At 31.2% G+C, this 20910-nt stretch overlaps 2 protein-coding genes and 1 non-coding gene across 4 annotated transcripts; all 3 read left to right on the top strand.

The window, feature by feature from the left end:
* The first annotated feature begins 3819 nt into the window (after positions 1 to 3819).
* On the top strand, positions 3820 to 7754 carry LOC109799817 (P-loop containing nucleoside triphosphate hydrolases superfamily protein). Of its 2 annotated transcripts, XM_083077601.1 has the most exons (5): positions 3825 to 4326; positions 4887 to 4956; positions 5433 to 5595; positions 6656 to 6908; positions 7150 to 7754. In XM_083077601.1, exons 1-4 carry the CDS (start codon positions 3885 to 3887, stop codon positions 6872 to 6874), a joined length of 894 nt encoding a protein of 297 aa, XP_082933727.1. In that variant the 5' UTR covers positions 3825 to 3884; the 3' UTR covers positions 6875 to 6908; positions 7150 to 7754. The 2 variants fall into 2 exon arrangements, with proteins under 2 accessions (XP_020216043.2, XP_082933727.1); XM_020360454.3 differs by lacking the exons at positions 6656 to 6908; positions 7150 to 7754 and adding an exon at positions 6499 to 6649 and having other exon boundaries at positions 3820 to 4326.
* A 2269-nt stretch (positions 7755 to 10023) lies between these two features.
* LOC109801455 (Ribosomal protein S5 family protein) lies at positions 10024 to 15102 on the top strand. The gene is made up of 8 exons (XM_020362528.3): positions 10024 to 10200; positions 10299 to 11361; positions 12712 to 12762; positions 12849 to 12956; positions 14149 to 14244; positions 14434 to 14532; positions 14608 to 14667; positions 14759 to 15102. Exons 2-8 carry the CDS (start codon positions 10327 to 10329, stop codon positions 14822 to 14824), a joined length of 1515 nt encoding a protein of 504 aa, XP_020218117.2. The 5' UTR covers positions 10024 to 10200; positions 10299 to 10326; the 3' UTR covers positions 14825 to 15102.
* Positions 15103 to 16936: 1834 nt separating this feature from the next.
* On the top strand, positions 16937 to 17009 carry TRNAF-GAA (transfer RNA phenylalanine (anticodon GAA)). The gene has a single exon. It is a non-coding gene; the product is annotated as a tRNA-Phe (tRNA).
* Positions 17010 to 20910: the final 3901 nt, after the last annotated feature.

Here is a 20910-nt window from a genome sequence, read left to right as displayed (position 1 = left end):
TTATTGAATTTGAGATTTAGCCAAAATGATTGATCGTCCTGAAAAATTTTAAGTACAAATGCGTCAATCAAATATGGATTCTTTATTAAAGTTCTCATTATGTAGCATCTAACTTATTCTAAACAGGTTAAAATAGGGTTTTCCTTGCACTTGGCATTCTTAGCATTAAAAGTCTCAGAAATGTTATTCACTATGTTATTGATCTTGCAATCCTCTTTAAATAAGACTTTTGACCATGAATCAAACTCCCACTTCTCAAGATATAGCTTAGCAACTTCACTTCTTTCTCTAACCTTATATACATGTACTTCGAACTCAGACATTGTAGTTGATCTTGCACGCTATCAGACCAATGTTTTACTATACTTGTCTTTTGTTGCTTACTAAATGGGAGTGAGTAAAAAAAAAAAAGTCATTCAAATGCTACTTCAATTATTTTAAAATTAAATTAAAATTGAACCTTACTTTATCACATGTCTAAATCTACTTAGTTTGTAACTGCTACACATAGGGATGTCAACAAGCGAGTGCGAGTATGGGTAGTAGCCCCCCATTACTTGTCCTGTCAAATAAATATTTGTCCATATCATAGTCATCTCCATATTCGTGCGAGTATTTGACAATCGAATATTCACGTATTTTCTCAATATTTGCATGTATCCATGATTATCGATGGATTTTAAAAATATATAATTATTATTATTGTTATTATTTATTCTAATAATTTATTTTAAAACATTAGTTCAAAATTCAAAACTTAAATTATTCAAATTTATACAAAATTTTATTAATCAATATTCTTTAATTTAAAAATTAAATTTAATTGTTAAAGTATTTCATATTTAAATAAATATAATATGTAATTATGTAATTGAATATTAATATGTACTCAGATACAAATATTATAATACATGTGCTTGTTTCGCTCATGTATAGACAATACTTGTATAACCCCAAGCGTGTGGTTCAGCGGTAGGGGTTGATCCACGCTTAAGCAAGGTCAGGGGTTCGAATCCTGCCTTGTGTATGTAGCCGCGTTAAATCTTGGGGCTAGGTATCCCACCCTTCGAGGTGCCTTCAATGTAGCGAGGAGATTAGTCACTACTATCGGCGGTGGATACTTCAAGGACGAACTAAAAAAAAAAAAAAAAAAAACAATATCTATTTTCTAATTGTAGTGTATTTTATTTATCGATATTTACAAGTATGATATTTTTTTACATCTCTAGTTACATGCCAATAGGGAGATGTAACATGTATTAACATAATAATTAGTTGTTGACAGCTCATGAGACTAACAAAGTATTAACTATGTATAACAAAATGACAAACTTGCATAATGAAGTTAAAACTTAGGAGTTTAGATGTCACAAAAAATCTTTTGATAACCTATCGATCACTTCTATCATCTTTTAGAGACCAAATTGAGTATTTACTCAAACTTAACTACTTAATTTATGAGATATATAATGAGAAGATTATTGTTATGAAAAAGGAAAATTATAAATTTAAGTCATATATATATATATATATATATATATATATATATATATATATATATATTTGTGTGTGTGTGTACGCGCACTTATGCGTGTGTGTTCTTATCAAACTCTACAAGTACACCAACGGTCAAAATGGTGTCTCGATTGCTCCAATATCCACGACGATGGGGCACCTGCAAAAATTCTCGAACACTCAAGTTAAAGGAAAATTTAGGTTAAAAATGAGATTCAAATAAAATGATATTTGGTACCCTATATACAGGTAATTGAACTTATTTATAGGTTTCGAAATAATATTGCGTGATATCTTTAATATATATTTTGATGTTTGGGTGGGAATATTGTTATTGATAAGTGAACATAAAGTGTTTGATTACCATATTCTAGAAGATATTCATGCCAAGATATCTTATTAGCCGTTAGGAATTAACTACCTGGAGTTTTACTTTATGATGATGGGTTGAGGGCTCGGTATGGACAAGTAGGAGAAAGTCAGTTCAATTTGATTGAACTGAGCAGTACATAAGCCCTTTGAGTTCCAAACTTGTTAGGATAAATGAGTTGTAAGTGAGGTTTTTTGAGCGGGTGAACATGTTTGAGTATGAATTGTATGTATGTTTAATGTTACATGACTAATTAAAATGTCAAACTTTGTATATTTTAATATCAAAAATGAAAATATTTTATAAGTTGTATGGCATGAATGTAAATAAAAGGAAAAAAGGTTAAGTTTGTGTACATAAAAAAATTATAAAAAAACTATTAAAAATTAAATGCTCGAAGTTATTTTATACATTCAATTAATAAGACAAGTTTCTCTTTGTTTTTCTTCTCATTTTGAGAATAACTCTAATTTTATGGGGTCCATACGTTTATTCTTTCATTCCACATTTTCTTTACTAAAAGGAAATTATATCACTTATTCAAAATATGGCTACTAGAGTACAATATTAACATCATTGGAAGACCATGGGTGAGTCGACTAGTCTTCCTCTAAATAAAATGCACCATTACATTTTGGAAATGATGTATTTTTACTGTGCATGTACAAATAATTTGTCCAAACTTCGAGTTACTTGAAAAATATATATAAGAATTTATCAACAACGTGCTTATAATTAAGTTTAATGACAAAATTTTGCAAACTCAATTCATTAAGTCACGTGAGTGTTTCCAATAGAGTCATTGTCTTTGCCTCAGTTGAAGTAGGAAACCCATGAGAGAAGTTTGTTTTAGCTAAAATAAATTATCCATTGTGATATTTAATATACATACCAAAACTAATGAGTTAATTACGAGAAAAAAGTTACATCTAAATTTAATTTGAGCGTGACACTAGTGGGTTTAGACCAAATTTAGGGTTAAAGTTTAGGATTTAGACCAACAAAGACAAATATCATATCCTCTAAGCCGTAAACCAGAGTTACACTTGATGTTTATTGATCGTCAGCGTATAATGTATTCATGTGCATGTTTTTAATAATTTTGACGAGACTTAATAACTGATTTCCAAATAACTTTATATCACTAAATAAATGCACTATAAAACTATTACAACAGAAATCATTCACCTTATTAAACAACAAAGAGGAGGAAATATATAATTTTTTTATTTTAAATAAATATTAAATGAGCTGAAATTGAGTTAAAAAGTCGTTAAATAAATAGGTTGGACTTGAAATATATAATACAACTTTTTTGATTTATGAGTTTCTTTTAATATTAATTTTAAATTATTTTATATCAATTATATATATATATATATATACTATATTTCGGTCATGCCATAAACTAAGCTAATCTGATATTTTTATTTTTACATGAAATAAATAAATAAAATATGTAATATAATTAAACATTTAAATCAATTAAAGCTAAAAAAAATTATGTAATATAACGAACTAATATAACCGTCGATGAGTTACAAGGGAATTTGAATCCAAATAAAAATAAATTTAAGTGTCAAAGTGAGTAAGATTATATTTTTAATAGTTTTTTTATCTGTCAAATTTAAATAGTCTTTTTAAAATTAAATTGATTCAACAGTTATATATATAATATTTTTACTAATTAGAATAAATTTTAAAAATCAGTTGATAGTTTAGAGACCAAATTTTTATTACTCAATTCATTAAAATATGACATCTATCACTCCATATATCATACGATATTTAAAATATAAATAAATATTCACTATTGTTAGATAATTTTTAAAAAATCCAAATAATTTGTTAAACGACGTTTGCCTTAGAGTGTAGCGTGGAACGCGAGTGTCGTTTATTGGTTTGCCAAGATATTTTCCCTTCTCTCATCATCAGTGACTCGTTGAGTCCATAACTTGGCACCCAGACATACATAACCCGATAACAAAGAGAACCCGAAATGGTCCTTCTTCACCTGCCGAGGTTCCCTCTCTACTTCCTCACCTCATATCGCTCCGCCTTCTCCACTTCCTCCAGAACCACCCTCTTACGCCCTCCCAAGTCCATCCTCACCACTTCAGAACCCGCACCCGCCGCAACCCCTTCCCCCGAAGACCTATCCTTATCCCTATCCCTCGAGAACCTCTTCGTTCCGCCGGAGACTACCGTGTCCGTCGACACTGCCAGGATCTTGAACGGTTCCAACATTCTGCTCAGTAGCTACGCCAACGATGCGCAGGTCTCGCAGGCCGAATTCGTCAAGAGCAGTGTCAGAACCGAGGACTGCCCCTCCGATGGCCTCCCTGAGTTCGCCCTCGTTGGCCGCTCCAATGTCGGCAAATCCTCGCTCCTCAACTCCATCGTGCGCCGCAAGAAGCTCGCCTTGACTTCGAAGAAGCCTGGTAAGCTATTGCTACGATTGCTTAATTACCGTTTTCTGTATGATACGGAGAATTTTTGTGTTCTCTATGTCAGGCATGTGTTGAATATGTCGCCACCTATTTGGAAGTGACGTAACTTAGGGTATTTTGGAGGGATGAAGTTTTTGAAATTGGTGGATTGAAATTGAATGTAGAGAAAGGTAAGGATGTATTGTAGGGATTAAGCAACGTAGGATAAAGAATCTACAAGTAATGGTTGATTGGCTGTTAAGGTGCTGGACAGAGAATCTGTTTGAATAAACTTATCCATAAGCACTTATAAGAAAAGAAAATAAGAAAAAAAATGAGCTAAATTTAACTTATTCGAAGAGCTTATACATAAGTTAGTTTCTGTTTATGTCAAAAATAAAGTTAATTTAAGCTTTTATTTTCTTTTCCTAGAAGTATTTTTTTGGAAAAGTTTATCTAAACGGCAGAGTATATAACAGTAGTGCATTCACAGTGAAAGTTGAGACATAAAGGGATTTTTAATTTATTGGTAATTGGCCAGCTTTGAACTGTCTGTTTTCAATTTCTTGCAGGAAAAACGCAATGCATAAACCATTTTCGGATTAATGATAGCTGGTACCTGGTTGATTTGCCTGGATATGGGTATGCCTAACTACCATGTATACTCACTTCATGTTGAAGATTAGAAATATTGACTAATATGTTTGTATCAAGGGACTAGTATTTGGTGCAAATGTTACTGATGAAATTTGAGTGTCAGACTTTAAGAGCGGTAGGATTCCATTGTGTTTTTACTTCTCTTAGGTTGATGGATTAATTATACAAGGTTGGAAATAATTTAATATGGCGGTTTGCTGTCCTATGATTTTTATAAAGCATTTTTCTGTGGTAAATTATCCAATTTAATTCTTGAAATGCTCTAGAACTAAATTGTTGTACTGTTTTAAGTAGCATTTTTCAGACTACAGTTACTGTTTTGACATTTTCTTGTCTTCTGGCCAGATTTTGTTTGAAATGCTAGTGTATACTGTTTTTTTAGTACAACTATTGATGAATAATTTGATCCTGTTCACCATTCCTAAGACGACCATTTTATGCCTTTTTGTTCTTTTCATTAGGTATGCATCTGCCCCACATGAACTTCGAATGGATTGGGAACAATTCACCAAGGACTATTTCCTTAACCGGTCAACATTAGTATCGGTATTCCTCCTAATAGATGCTAGCATTCCTGCTAAAAAAATTGATCTTGATTATGCCAGTTGGTTGGGTCAGAATCAGGTAACGTATCAATGTTTCTTCATTGGCAATTAATTTAATGAAGCTATATGCTTTATGTTTGCTTACTGCCAATCCTGCCTATACTACCTGATCTGATGGTCATGGCTTAACTTGTGTGGAAGTCTGGCTCAATTTTGTATTCCTACCTTTTTCTGTCTAGTTGCAGCTACAAAATAAATATTTCTGAGTAGAATTCCTATAGATAATAATTGATTGGCATATCTGAGTTACCGCCTCTTCATCTTTATGTCCTGTGGATAATGTGCATCTGAGAATTATGATACTGAGAATATTACACCTCAGTTATGGAAACTGAAATCACTGAAATGTTTTTAATTTGATTTTTTTAAGAGGCATGAAGTGCCTCTTTCCCTACTAGTACCTATAAGGGTGGTGGTTTTGCTGAGCTAGTACTCGGTCTTCTACATGGAGGACAAATAAAATTCTTTATTCAGTAACAACTCATCTTCATATGAAGACAAATAATAATACAGCTGCAACATAAATTTGTTTTTACAGCTTAATAGTTGTCATGAACTGAGGTTTTTTGAAGAAAATTTAAAGATTCTATAGAAGAGCCCACTCCAAAATGCCAGGCTGTCAAGAGCAGGGTCTCTCTATTTAAGAGGAATGTCAACAATACACTCGTGACTTTTCTTTTTTTTCAAATGCATTTTACTATTAGGTAAAATTAGAAGGGGGATGGCACATCATATAATGGTTCCCAATTGAATTTTACCCAGTGATTATAGTATGTTGCCAGCATTTCTCTTCCATCCAAATAATTTTATCACACACGCAATCTCTTATGTTAGTCATGTGTTGAAAAGAGTAACGACAGTTGCCCATTTACACCTATTACCACTTCATGTATAGATCCTAAATAAAGGTGTCATTAAGCAGGGAGGGCGTCTAACTCTACTTCAAATGGAACATCATAAAGTCGATCACGTCTCAAACATAGCCATATGGGACTTTTGCAGCTGTGTTAACATAGGAGAGTTAATTTATTTTTAGTAATAAGACTTGTTTTTTTTTTTTAATATAGTTTTTCTTTCAGATCCCAATGACATTGATCTTCACTAAATGTGACAAGCGGAAGAAGAAAAAGAATGGAGGCAAAAGACCAGAAGAAAATGTCAATGATTTTCAGGAATTGATTCGAGGTTTCTTCCAATCAGTGCCTCCATGGATCATGACCAGTAGTGTCACCAATCAGGGTCGTGATGAGATACTTCTCCATATGGCACAGCTTCGTAACTACTGGCTCAAGCACTAGTTCTGAGAAACATGACATCCTGTCGTTAGAGCAGGTATGTCAATCTTGAATCTTAGTGACTATAGATTTGAGTTGCTTTATGTTCTCCTTTATGGTGCCGACTGTAGGAGACACCATGTATCTTAGCTAATGATTTAAGTTTTTAATTCATCCAATATCTCATGTTTTTAGTAACCGAGGATCGGCTTTAAAATTTAAATTAACTCTTATATATTATTAAAAATCAAATGAAATGCTTTTAATATCCACAATAGTAAATTTTTTTATCATTGCAGATATGCGTTTCCAGATACACTTGCTTGATTACCAGTTAATGTGGTTCTCAATTTATCTATATACCATGGTGTGCCATTTGCCCAAGTACCTACAACAAGGCCTAAAGCTAGTGACAAGAAAAATGGATAAAGAAAACCATTTAGAACAACGCTTGATACTGCACAACACCATGCTTGCATACTCCCAGCCCTGTACTATTGTTCTAATGAAGTTTGGTTTGGATTTTTACAAATGGCTATTATCACCCGAAAATCAGTAATGATATTCTCATTGAAACACTTGTATACTTCCGAAGTTCTTTTGTCATTGATTTTAAATAACCTATGTAAGATTTTTCCCTCTCCTCCGAGGTATCACCTCATGGAACATGTTCACTTTCCATGAGCGTTCACAACACCCTTACTTTTAGCAGGCACACCGCAAATTTCTTTTTGTGGCTGGGGATGAGCTGAAGAATCAAAATGCCATGCAAGGATGTAGCCGGAAAAGAGCACCCGTGTAAAATCTTTTTTAACAATTTTCTCTTTATACGACAGTGAGAAGAATGAGATATCAGATATTGTTTCAATTTCTGTAATTTATCAAATCTATCATTCATCCTTTATGCTCTCGCTGTTTATACTTCCCTAACATACAACTGCACACCAGATAACTAAAGCATGCTGAACAGCAGTGACACTTAAATTGTCTTAGGCTCGTAAAAGGGCGCCTTAGGTTAACTAAACTTCGATAGCGATCATATCTACTACACGTAACTGGTGCTTACTGTAACATGTAAAAGTTAATTGCCTCTGCTGTTGGAATTGTTGGTGAAAGTAACCTACCAGAATAACCCTTCGCACTCGTATATGTCGTATTTAAAGATGGCATGGTGAAAGTACCTATATGTGAGGTAAATTTATAACCGTCCTGTTGTTAGTATCCATTATTTTAATAATTGATTTTGCTCCATGACTTCGTTAAAAAGATTTTTAGTCTTTTTTGTTACATTTTTCGTTGATATTAGAGAATGTTTTATACGTAAAATGTTTTAACAATCTAGAAAATTTTAAAATGAGAATTTTAATTTTTTTTTAATATTTGGTAACTATTTAAAAAAAAAAGAAGAGAATTTCAGGAATATAATTTCAGGAATTTAACTTTTTCCACTTAAGAGAAAAATTTAATGCATATAAAAGAGCATAATATTTATAAATAAAAAAAATAAAATCTCTCTCTCTCTCTTACTCCACTCTCTCTCCCTTCTTTTTTCTTTCTCTCTCTCCCTCTCTCTCACTCCTCCTCTCCTTGTCCCTTCTTTATTTCTCTCTTTCTCCTTTCATTTCTCTTTCTCTCTCTCATTTATTTCTCTCTCTTGTATTTTATTTTTTGATTTTATTAATTTTAATAATATTATTAAAGTTTATTTTGTTTCTATAATTTAATATATTTGTTAAAACTTTTTAATTAATTAATTTTAATAAAATGAAATGTATATTTTTATCCTTCTTAATTATCATAAAATATTATTTATTTATTTTTTGTTAAATTTTGTATTTAAATAATTTTAATTATAAATTTTTAATTTTTTTAAAAATAATTTAATATAATATTTGTAATGAGATATGAGTAAATAAATATATCTAATAAATTTATTTTAATAAAAGATATTTTAGTAAAAAATATTTATATTTCTAAGAATATAATAATTTAATCAAATATGAAAATATTTAATTTTCAAAAATCTTATATGAATATTCCTATAAATCTTTATGAGTAATCAAATAAATTTTAACTATTCTTAAAATTATGATTTTCAAATTTTGTAACTTTTAAAAATTATGATCGTTGGGTATGAAAAAACTTCTCCCTTAACTCCCCTTAAATATTAATGTAAATGTTTTATGAAGTTAAGGATTAAAAACAATCATAAAATTAAATATTAAAGAGATTCACGATTACGAAAAAAAAGTTTCTATTTAACCAACATACTACCTTAATTGATTGAGGGGTGTTTACTAAACCAAAATATTATATGTGTAAATATAAAAGGTTAGAAAATCATGTTTAGTTTAAATAGTTGAATAGGTTGGATAAGTGTTGTAAAAGTTTTTTATCAAGCTTGATTTTTACAAATAAATAAATATTATATATGAGTAGTAACATGATCAGTAAATAATTTTTTCTCTTAGATATATAATTAGAAGTTTTATCCGTAATTTGTTTTTTATGAAAAAATATATGATAACAGTGAATTTTTAAATAAATTTTAATATCTCATAAACATCAAATATGCAAATTTTTATTAAAATATTATTAAGATGAAGCTTCAATTCCAATTAAAAAAAATAACACACAAAAAAAAACAAAATTATATCTAAAATTTGTCTAAGATAGCAAGTATAAAATGATGTCACATAAAAAGATAGCGCTAGATAAAAATTAAATATTTCATATTTATCTCGTATCGATCTTAGTCAAGTCTTAAAAAAAAAAAAAAAAAAAAAAAATATATATATATATATATATATATATATTAGTTTTACATTGATATTCCTCTTTATTTTCCTTAAAATCTTAACTTTGACCGCTTAAAAAATCCTTTTATATTAAATTTCTTTGTGTATAAGTAATTCACTCTTTCGAATATTTTTAAAAATCTCTTTTCTTTTACAATGTTTCAATTAATTATATTACTTGTTTATTCAAATTAATTATACATATTTTAAATATTTTTCAAATATATTTTAAAAATTTATTGAATAAGAGAAATAAGTGTACACTATATGAAATACTTATCATTTAGTAATTTATTTTATATATTTTCTTGAGGACTTGTTACCATTAGACATTATCACTAAATAAATATACGTAAATGAATTAAATATCCCAGAATACACACAAAAATAATAATTAAAGAAAAAAAGAAAAACCCTGAACACAGTACCTTACCTTAACCCTCTTCCTCTGTAGGCAACCCGCTGCTAGAGACCGGAGAGACTCCATAGAGAAGAGAATTTCGGTGCCGCCAAAAGTTACACTCCACCACGCGCCATCCTCTTCATTTTGAGGTACATTAAACAAATTATAACTCCGATTCCACACTCTCTTTTTCTTTCCACGAATTCTTCCATTTCTCAAACTCAGAGCTGCAATTGTTCCAACGCAGATAAAGAGAGAGAGAGGCGTCAATCTGAATGGGTTACATCCGCTATGGAAGACACAGTCTCAGACACATATTCAGATTCAAAACCGCGACCGGTGTGGTCACGAATTCCGCGAGATCGCAATCATCGCCAACTTTGCCTCCATTGCCCTCCCATTCGCATTCCCGTTTCCTCGGTAACGCTCTCTTCTCCGCCACCTCCGAGGCGCGAATCGTGCAGGACCTCCTCGCCGAGGTGGAGCGCGACCGCCTCCGGGAGCGGAACGAGCGGCTGCGCCTGGGCCTAGACACCGCCGACATCGACGCCGAGCCCTCGCACGACTACATGGGCGTGGGCCCCCTCATCGAGAAGCTCGAGAAGGAGAAGCTCAAGGATTCCCCCGACCTCCGCCGCTACGAGGAGCCCACCGACTCCGACGACGACTCCGACGAGGACACCATGGAGGACGTCGACAAGCGCCAAAGCGACTTCGAGCGCAAGTTCGAGCGCCACCAGGACCTCCTCCAGAGCTTCACCGACGCCGAAACCCTAGACGACGCCTTCAAGTGGATGGCCAAAATCGACAAATTCGAGCACAAGCACTTCCGCCTCCGCCCCGAGTATCGTGTCATTGGCGAGCTCCTGAACCGCCTCAAGGTCGCCACTGAAATCAAGGACAAGTTTGTTCTTCAGAACAAGCTTAATAGGGCGTTGAGGCTGGTAAGGTGGAAGGAGGCTTATGATCCTGATAACCCTGCCAATTATGGTGTCATTCAGGGGGAGCAGCCGGATGCTGCGGCTGCCGCCGATGCGAAGGAAGAGGCTGAGTTGGAGAAGGAGAAACTGATTGGGGAAGGAGATGGTGGTGGTGAGAAGGAGGAGGAGGAGGAGTTTGATGACATGAAGGAGAAGGATAATATACTGCTGGCCAAGCTTGATGCTATTGATAGGAAGCTTGAGGAGAAGTTGGCGGAGCTCGAGTATACGTTTGGGAGGAAGGGGAAGGCCCTCGAGGAAGAGATCAAGGATCTTGCTGAGGAGAGAAACGAGTTGACTGAGAAGAAACGGAAGCCGCTTTACCGGAAGGTAGTTTCATGCTTGCATAATTCTCTGGTTTTTAGTGTGTTTAGAAGTAAGAAATCACGAGTAGGATGTAGAGGCTATTAGTGTGTTTGGAATCTATTCAGTAATGGGTCTGTTTGGATAAATTTTTTCAGAAACACTTTTAAGAAAGAAAAACCGGAAGGAAAATCAAAATAAGCTTCAGTGTAAGCTAAAATTAGCTTATATGTAAGTTAAAAAAAAGATTTTGAAGAACTTAATGAGAAATGTTATACGAATTAGTTTATGCATATAAGCTAATTTTAACTTATAGAGAAACCTATTTCATTTTTCCTTCATATTTTTCTCTCTTGAAAGTATTTTTGGATAAATTTATCCAAATAAGCCCAATGTATGTTTAATCCATAGTTTCACTCAATTCATAGAAGATGTGGAAGCTACATATTGATGTGATTTTTCATGTCCAAAACTTGTTCCCAGACACGCTATTAACTATTAATTATTTTAGTAAACATGAAAAACCACATTTTGGATATGGAACCAAACACACTATTTGTCATTGCATTTTGGACCGAATAATTTTTTACCTACTATTAATCATACTCAATTACTCACCTTCCTTCATTTATGTCCGAGTGTTCTTTGAAGTGAGCAAGCAAAGAGTGTATCAATTCTTGATTTTTAGTAGATTAAGATCAAAATGCACCAAGGGTGAATACACTGTTACTGGCTCATTTTATAGATGAATTCACTTAATAGGAGCTTACTCTTTTATATACGTGCATCCACCATGCCAAACTCTTATCATTGCCTTTTGTTTTACTTATTAGCCTAGTGACCTTTATTGTACTTCTTATAGAAAGAAAACTTCATTATCTTTATTCATTTCAGTTAAAAGTATGAAACAAAAATTTGCAAGGCACTTCCCAACCTGTGACTCTTTGACCAACTAAGAACAATTTCTTAGCCTCGTGAATAAATTAGTTGACTTAATGGTATGTTTGGTTTTGTAATTTGTGGGAGGAATTAGTGCATGTTTGGATATCAGTTGGTTGGAGGAGCCTAGAAGTATTTTTACTCCCAAAGCAACAAACTTTTCCTTCTTCATTTTGTGCTTTGGAATTTGAGAATGGGCATTGAAATTCCCAAAAGCACATTTCCAACTTTTATCCAAGCATAGCCTTAGATGGGGTGAAGTGATAGTAAAATAAACTGATACTAGTGACAAATCTTACCAAGTGAGAACCTTCCAAGTTTAAACAAGTAACAATAATAATATTCAATAATTCCGAGTTCGCTCCCATATTCTTGTTTTGCTTCTAATAAAGCTGACTTATGATTTGTTTTTGTTTGGTTTTTTGTACATGTTACAAGGGTTTTGATACAAGATTGATAGACATGAACCGAACTTGTAAAGTCACCAAGGTATTTGATAAATCTGTGCTTTCTGCTGTGCTTTCCCTCTTCTGTCTTTTGTATGATCTTAGTTTGTTTTGAATCTCTTGATCTAGGGAGGACAAGTTGTTAAGTATACTGCTATGGTAGCTTGTGGCAACTATAATGGTGTTATTGGTTTTGCAAAAGCCAAAGGCCCTGCAGTCCCCGTTGCCCTTCAGAAGGTATACACCATATCTTATTACGTCTTTAAAGTTCTCCTTAAAGTGATTCTGGTAGTGGATTGTTTCCAATTGTTCCGTGTTCAATGTAGAAAAGTTTCACAATTTCACAGCCAGACATTTATATATATATATATATAGATTTGCTTTTGTTTCAATAACTAGTAGTTTCAAGCTTATTGAAGTTTTGATTTATGTCACAAATCTTGAGTTATTTGTTGCCAGTTATACTGGCTGGGCTCTGTTCTTTGGCCAACGTTCTGATGTTGAAGTGACATAACTTATGGTTAATCCTTGAAATATTTTGGTCATAATTATTTGATGACTGAGTTCTGATCTTTCATTAGAAATGTTGAATAGAAAACATCTGCATAATGATACCACAAACCTTACTCATCTCATTGATCAACCTTCATACAAAAATTTCTTTCAAATTTTCTGTGTTTCAATAAGCTTGATACTAATTTCATTAACATACCAGGTTTTATTATTATAAAGAGTACCCCAATAATTTCCCTTTTTCATTATATTGTTCATAATGAGTTGCAGAAGGTGCACTAACTGGTTTTTTATCTTTCTAGTCTAGCTGAAAACCAGATATTGGTATGTTGTTATTGTACATTCTCTATCAACTATGCAATAATTGTTTTTATTGGTCACTAAGGAACTATTTGGTTCAAAGGAGGGAAGGAAACAGAGGGATTTTTATTAAAAATTCTGTTGGTTAAAAGGAGGGCTGTTGGTTAAAAGGAGGGGGGTGAGGGGATTTTTAAAACTAATTTATCTTTGTATCCTTATAATTTTGAATTTCAAAATATAAGTAAGGGTATTTCAAAGATTATCTCATAATATTTTAAATCCCCTCCATTTCCTTTCCATCCCTTTTAAAAATTGAACCAGTCAACAAAAGTTTATAAAGCTCTCTCCCTTCCCCTCCATTTCCCCCAAGCAAATACTATCTAAATGCATTTACTTTACATGTAATCTGAAATTCAAATATTGAATGTTTCAAATTTTGTATGACATGGTCTTTTTGAGTATGCATTTAAAATATTGCTAAAACAAGTAGTATCAGTATAAAAGTATATTTATTTTATCTCGATAAAAAAGTTATGTGCATTATGTTTGATGCAGTTTAATATTTTAGACTTCTGATAGAATATAGAATTAATGGTTTTGATTTGACGGCATTCAGGCGTACGAGAAATGCTTTCAGAATTTGCATTACGTTGAGCGACATGAGGAGCATACAATTGCACATGCAGTACAAACGTCTTATAAAAAGACCAAGGTATTCAATTTCTTATCCTTCTTCTAGTAGTACTTCCCCCATTTATCTCATGAAAGTTCATCTTCTATTGTAAAAATTGAAATGTTTTGTTTTACTTGCCTGAGATGAGTAATAAGCGAGTTTTTACTGCTTGTATTCATCTTGTATACTATATTATGGATTTCATGCCATCTGCATTGTATTCCATAGGTGTATCTGTGGCCTGCTCGTACTACAACTGGCATGAAAGCTGGCAGAACAGTCGAATCCATTCTGCATTTAGCTGGTTTAAAGAATGTCAAGTCGAAGGTAACTGATGCCTAAAAAAATTGAACATGGTCTTGCAATTTAAGCGTTTGCTCTAATTTTTTTTGGTCTTGATAGGTCATTGGTTCCAGAAATCCTCATAATACAGTTAAGGCCGTCTTCAAAGCACTTAATGCGGTTAGTTACTGACCTTGCTGATGTTGCAATTCAAGTATTTTTAACAACTTTTCCCTCTGATATCTCATGTGGCATTTCTCGTTTGTTCCAGATTGAAACGCCAAGGGATGTCCAAGAGAAGTTTGGCAGGACTGTGGTTGAGAAGTATCTGTTGTGATGACATTTGAGTTCAGTGGTCTTGGTTTGGTTGTCTTCCATTGAATCTCTTATTTACCAAGAATTGGAAGACAGTTTCCCAAATTCATTACTTGTGAACATTTACTATGGAATTTTGCCTGTATTTAACTTTTTGTTCGTAAATGCAAAAGGAACATTAGTTTAGGAAGGTTCCTTTTGAATTATGCGATTTTCTTCCTCACCTTTTATGAGGCATTGTACCATACACTCCTTTTAGCTGCATTCAATTTACAATCTCTCATACTCACGCCTTCAAAAGGATAGTCAAAAGTGAGAACGCATAGCTCAATGAATGATGTTTGGCAAAATTTAAGTCTCTTTTACCTATCGATATCTATTGATTGGAAACTTGTTGAGTATAAGCTGCAGATAATGTATTCACCGTTGATCTTGGGTATCTGCTTTGGAAATACACATTTCCTAAATACTTCATCAATTCTTCCGAGTTTCATCCTTTTAATTGAAATATTTTTGCAGTTTGAAGAAAGGAAATTTCCGAACTTGATTAGGTTTATAATCAAATTGATGTATATTTATAAAATTATATTATACATCAATTGAATTAATGTAATAAAGTAATAAATAATTTTCAAATTTTATAAAAATTTATTAAATAAGAATTTTTAACTTGAGCAGTTTAATTGTTGAAATTTAATGTGAATCATGAATTAGAATGAGGTAATTTTATTAAGAGATGTTTTTGGAAATGTAAATAACTCAAATTTTTATATGAAAAATTAATATAGTGTATTGCATATGTTAAAATGCTATTTTGAAACTAAAAATAATATTTTAAATTTAATAAAATTTGTAACAAATTTTCCTTTTCATTCAATTTAGTATTTGATTTAACAGAATTAAACAATATTCTGTTTGAAAATAAGTCTGAAAAAAACTTTTTTAATAGAAAAATATGTTTATAATCTTTCTTTTTTTTTCAATATAAGCTTTTGTTTTAAACTGCTTTCTTTTTATTATTGTTCTCGTATTACTGGATTGCATTGTGAAAAATTGTTTTTCAAGTGTGGGTTTACTTTAACGGTAATGTTTGGTTGAATTTTAAGATAAAAGGGAGAGATAAAATTTCTCTTCATTCAATTCCTCCCCCTTTGAAAACATTTTAAATATAATAAGTTGCAAAAATTAAGAGAAAATAGTAAAAATAATGTGAAAGAAATAATCAATATTACAGATAAAAAAATATGAACTTATAATAGAGGTTAGAAAATATCAAAATGATAAATCAAAATAAAAACTATAAAGTATAAAAATATGATTTAGTGTGATTGATATAACATAAATTTAAAAATATTGAAAATAATAAAATATAAATAATTTTCAAATTTATGAAACAGTAAAACAAAAATAAATAAATAAAAACTCTTAATGGAAATTTTTTTACAATGTGTAAAAGTTAAAAGAAAAAATTGAAAGAAAACGGTAAAAGTTACAAATAACTTGAAAAATGATGTTTTAAAAAGAATAATACAAATTTTGAATAAATTAATGAGTCTACACTTATATATAGGTTAACAAGATTAAATATTGAAATCCACAAAAAATATAAAATTTTAAAATAATTTTATGGTACAAGTTTTATACAAAAATAATAGTAATATTATAAGATTTTGTCTAAATAAGAAAATTTATTGAATTCAGGAAGATTTTCAAATAATTCATGCTTAAATTTTATCTGAATAAATGACATTTAGAAATAAATGAGTTCCAAATTGAATAACATATATATCATATTTAAACTTAAATAACATTTTCACCTGATCCCTAGGGTTAGCCTAGTGGGAAGGGGTTGAGGTAGTTTGAAGCATGAAAACCTAGGTTCAATCCTCATTACGATCATCTCTGTAATATTTCTTGTCTTTAAAAAAAAAAAAACATTTTCTCCTAAACTAAAATCAATACCTCTTACATGACATCTTAATATATTTATTCGGACATAATTTATTTAAAAATGTGATTATAGATTTCCAATTAATTTCATGAAAATTTGTATCATATCCAAATTTATAGATTTTCATATTCTCTCTTCAAAAATATCTAAATCTTTATCATGAAAAACAACCCAATGTCATCAGCGGGGATAGCTCAGTTGGGAGAGCGTCAGACTGAAGATCTGAAGGTCGCGTGTTCGATCCACGCTCACCGCATCCTTTTTTACTATTTATTTATTTATTTTACTATTTTTCTCCCCCTATTTCTGTCAAAGTAGAGGTCCACTAAAGTAATCGTCGAAAAAGAGAAAAAATAATGCAAGTTGCAAGAGAGTCAGAGATGAATGCTTTTTTCTTTAATGTGTCTTGAGATCTTGTTAGATTGATATGCAACAGAGTGAGATATTGTACCAAAAGGAAAAAAAAAAAAAAAAAAAAACTGATGAATATTTGCGTATAGATTCAGTGTCGGGTGGGACTGGAGGCAGCAATAGAAAGCTATAATAGTAGTAATTATTAATCACAAAATGTGTGTTATTGTGTAACTGTGTACCCTTTTCTTTTTTGTCCTAAACCTAAAAATTAAAACCAAACAATGACTCTTCCCTGTTTCGCGCGTTTTACATCACTGCATTTTACTGTTACGCTCACATTATCATAACTTTGCTTCATGTACTTTCCTTTACAAACTCATCTAAGGGACAATTGTCAGGACAAAAAGGTCAAACAAGAAACATGATATATATTGGATGAGTATAAATTATGGGTTATTATATACACATACACTATAAGGAAGGGTCTCGAATGAAATGAGATCAATGTATTAGCCCGGAACAATATGTAAAGATAAATGTTTGCTTCCAAATAATGTTATAATTGACAAGTGTTGTTATTTTTATAAGGAGATATTGTTCCTTTATAATATATTTGTGAGTTAGTCATTTAAGAATAAAGTAATATTTGTGAGTTAGTCTTTTAAGAATAAGTAATACTTTCAATCGTGACTTCATATACAAAATAAAACTAAAGATCAAATCTTAATTTTTAATTAAAAAATATAAATATTAAACTATTTTTTAATAATTTTGATTTACAATTAATTATATCTAACTCAATTAGTAAATATTTAAAAATTTTAAATATATATTAATAAAAGTTTGATTTAGAGAAGATTTTTTATATTAAGAGAAAGGGTTAAACCTCTCCCCCACACACATATATATATAATTACTATGTTTAACTTTGTAATGATTTCAATTTTATTTTTCAACAGCTTTTTGTTCATTACACGTTAGGCTTTTTGACCAAAGTGGGGTCGTTGACCAATTTATTTACGTAAATGGGGCTACTTTGAAAGTATTTACGCCTTTGGGACTGTCTACAACGGTGTCGCTATGGCCCATAGCGACACCCATGCCACGTGGCATTTTTGTAACTCCAGATAAGTCATGAAAGCCATATTAACCAAGTTGTTGCAGCCCATAGCAACACATACAGCTTGAATAAAGTCGCTACAGCCCATAGTGCCCCATATTTTCATTTTAAAAAACAAAGAAATCAAAAAATATATTAAATAAATAAAATAATGGAAAAATAAATTTATAAAATAGTAATTAAAATTTATATGATAATGTAAAATAAAAGAATTTAAAAAAATAATATAGTTGATAATTTTAAAAAATAAAAACGTGAAAATAAGTGGCGTTATGGCCTATAGCAACTGTGTGTCGCTATAGGCCATAGCGCCACTATTATAAATAAATAAAAAATATATATATATAATATATTTATAAAATAAAGAAATTAATCGAAAAATAAGTTTATAAATTAATAACTAAAATTATATGATAATATAAAAATAAAGAATTAAAAAAATAATATAGTTGATAATTTAAAAAAATAAAAACGTGAAAATAAGTGGCGCTATGGCCTATAGTGACTGTGTGTCGCTATAGGTCATAACGCCACTATTATAATATATATATATATATATATATATATATATTTATAAAATAAAGAAATTAATCGAAAAATAAATTTATAAATTAGTAACTAAAATTATATGATAATATAAAAATAAAGAATTAAAAAAATAATATAGTTAAAAATTAAAAAAAAACGTGAAAATAGATGGCGCTATGGCCTATAGCGACATTGTGTCGCTAAAGGCCATAGCGACACAGATGGTGGTTGAAAATTTATTACAGTTGCCACGTGTCAAATGACCGCAGATTCAGCCGCTGGTAATTTGACACGTGGACTTCGAACAGTAAAAAAAAATGGCTATATAAGGGTTTTTACCCTCTCAGATGGTCCCCTCCTCACGTTTTCACTCTTGCCTCCGAGAAATAAGGTAAGTTTTTTTTTTTTTTTTTTTTAATTTATGTGTTGAATTTAGTTTAAAATGATTTAGTTATTTTTAAATTTTGTGTAACGTTTAGATATTTAAATTATTTTTTCAGGTTATTTTGTATTTTTTCAGAGTTCCAGATTTATTCAAGCTTTCAGGTATTTTATGTTTATGTTTTATTAATTTGTGTAATTTAATTAATTTTATTCATTTTTATAGTTACTGTAATTTAGATATATATATATATATATATATATATATATATATATATATATATATTTGTAATTATTTGAAAGTCGCTGTGGGCTACGTCATTTCACGTAAATTATATAAAAATTGATTTTAATTAAATTTAATATTATATAATTTAATTCTGTGTAAATATTAAATTATGAGTATATTTTTTTGTGTGTAATTTATTTAGTTATATTTTTGTGAAATTTTTATTTATTCTAAAAATAAAGATATTTAAAATTTGAATTTATTTATTTTAATTCTGTTTAATTTATATTTATTTAGAAAATAATTTAATTTAAATTATAAATTCATTTAATTTAATAACGTGTTATTTAAATTTTTTTAAAAAAATTTATTTAAATTTTAAATTGAATTAAATTTTATTATTTTGTTATTATTTTCTTCTTATAATTATTATGATTATTAATAATTTGTGTCAAATATGACGTTGCAGGTGTTGATTTGCGTCCACAATTTTCTGCGGAGGCTAGTCATCCACCATCGCAGCCAGAACAATTACCTGTTCGAAGAAATCCTCAAAGGGCTGCTAGGGAAAGACGACGACGGTGTATTCTAACTCCTGCTACTGTTAGAGGGCATGATCATGAGGAAGATGAGGAAGACGATGAAGAGTAGATTTTGTATAATTATGAATAGACAATAGTAATTACATTATGTTATACAATGACCATGATGAATACACATTAATAATTACATTATCTTTACAAAATTCTAAACATCTTCAAAACTTATCGACTGATTATTAGACTTAGATGGACAATTGCGCCTGTTGTGACCCTCTTGTTTGCATATGCTACATTTTGGTCGTCGTTGTGAGCTCTCAACCCAATCCATTTCATTTCTAATCCTTGTGGATTTTGGTCTCCCTTTCCCGCGCACCGATGCTGGATCTGGGACAAGTATCCAATCCTCATTACTTGGAGGGATTAAGTCTTCATTTCCGATTGGTTCCCACGGACCAGAGTAGGCTTTTAAAACATAATCACAGGTATAAACAGGATCTATAAACTAGTAGTAATGAATGCTAACAACACCACATGCAGCTATAACATGAGAACAAGGATAATGAAATGTTGTAAACTTTCCGCATTGACAGTATCGTTCCTTTAAATTGAGTACCCATTTCGTCCCTCCTGTTTGTGTTACTGGATCAAAGGCCTCTTCAACCTCAAATTTTGAAGATTGAATGTCGTATCTACAAACTTGGTGGGAACAAGCCTCTTCTTGATTTTTTTGCAAAGCTTCAACCAACTTTGAAACGAAGACCTTCCCAGATGAAACATCGGCTAAAGCACGACTACCACGATTACTAAAATACTCAGCGCACCTGGTATAAGTCGACCGAACTAATGCAGTGATAGGGAGATTTCTACAATCCTTTAACACCTTGTTAACACATTCAGACAAATTTGTTGTCATATGACCATATCTTCGACCATCTGCATCATATGCCATGCTCCATTTGTCTTTTGATATCGCTCCTATCCACCTTTCAACATCAGGGCTAGA

This window comes from Cajanus cajan, chromosome 6, assembly GCF_000230855.2.
Source record: "Cajanus cajan strain Asha chromosome 6, NIPB_CcT2T_4, whole genome shotgun sequence".
Taxonomy (NCBI): domain Eukaryota; kingdom Viridiplantae; phylum Streptophyta; class Magnoliopsida; order Fabales; family Fabaceae; genus Cajanus; species Cajanus cajan.
The sequence above is the reverse complement of the archived record's forward strand: the minus strand, read 5'-3'. Positions and strand labels throughout refer to the sequence as shown.

What these genes read in the sequence shown, in the direction of transcription:
- LOC109799817 (XM_083077601.1), top strand. Translation starts at nt 3,885, where the DNA reads ATGGTCCTTCTTCACCTGCCGAGGTTCCCTCTCTACTTCCTCACCTCA. An exon ending in GTTGATTTGCCTGGATATGG is followed by an intron (nt 4,957 to 5,432) that starts GTATGCCTAACT and finishes TCTTTTCATTAG; the next exon opens with GTATGCATCTGCCCCACATG. An exon ending in GTTGGTTGGGTCAGAATCAG is followed by an intron (nt 5,596 to 6,655) that starts GTAACGTATCAA and finishes TTTTTCTTTCAG; the next exon opens with ATCCCAATGACATTGATCTT.
- LOC109801455 (XM_020362528.3), top strand. Translation starts at nt 10,327, where the DNA reads ATGGGTTACATCCGCTATGGAAGACACAGTCTCAGACACATATTCAGA. An exon ending in GAACTTGTAAAGTCACCAAG is followed by an intron (nt 12,763 to 12,848) that starts GTATTTGATAAA and finishes CTCTTGATCTAG; the next exon opens with GGAGGACAAGTTGTTAAGTA. An exon ending in TCCCCGTTGCCCTTCAGAAG is followed by an intron (nt 12,957 to 14,148) that starts GTATACACCATA and finishes GACGGCATTCAG; the next exon opens with GCGTACGAGAAATGCTTTCA.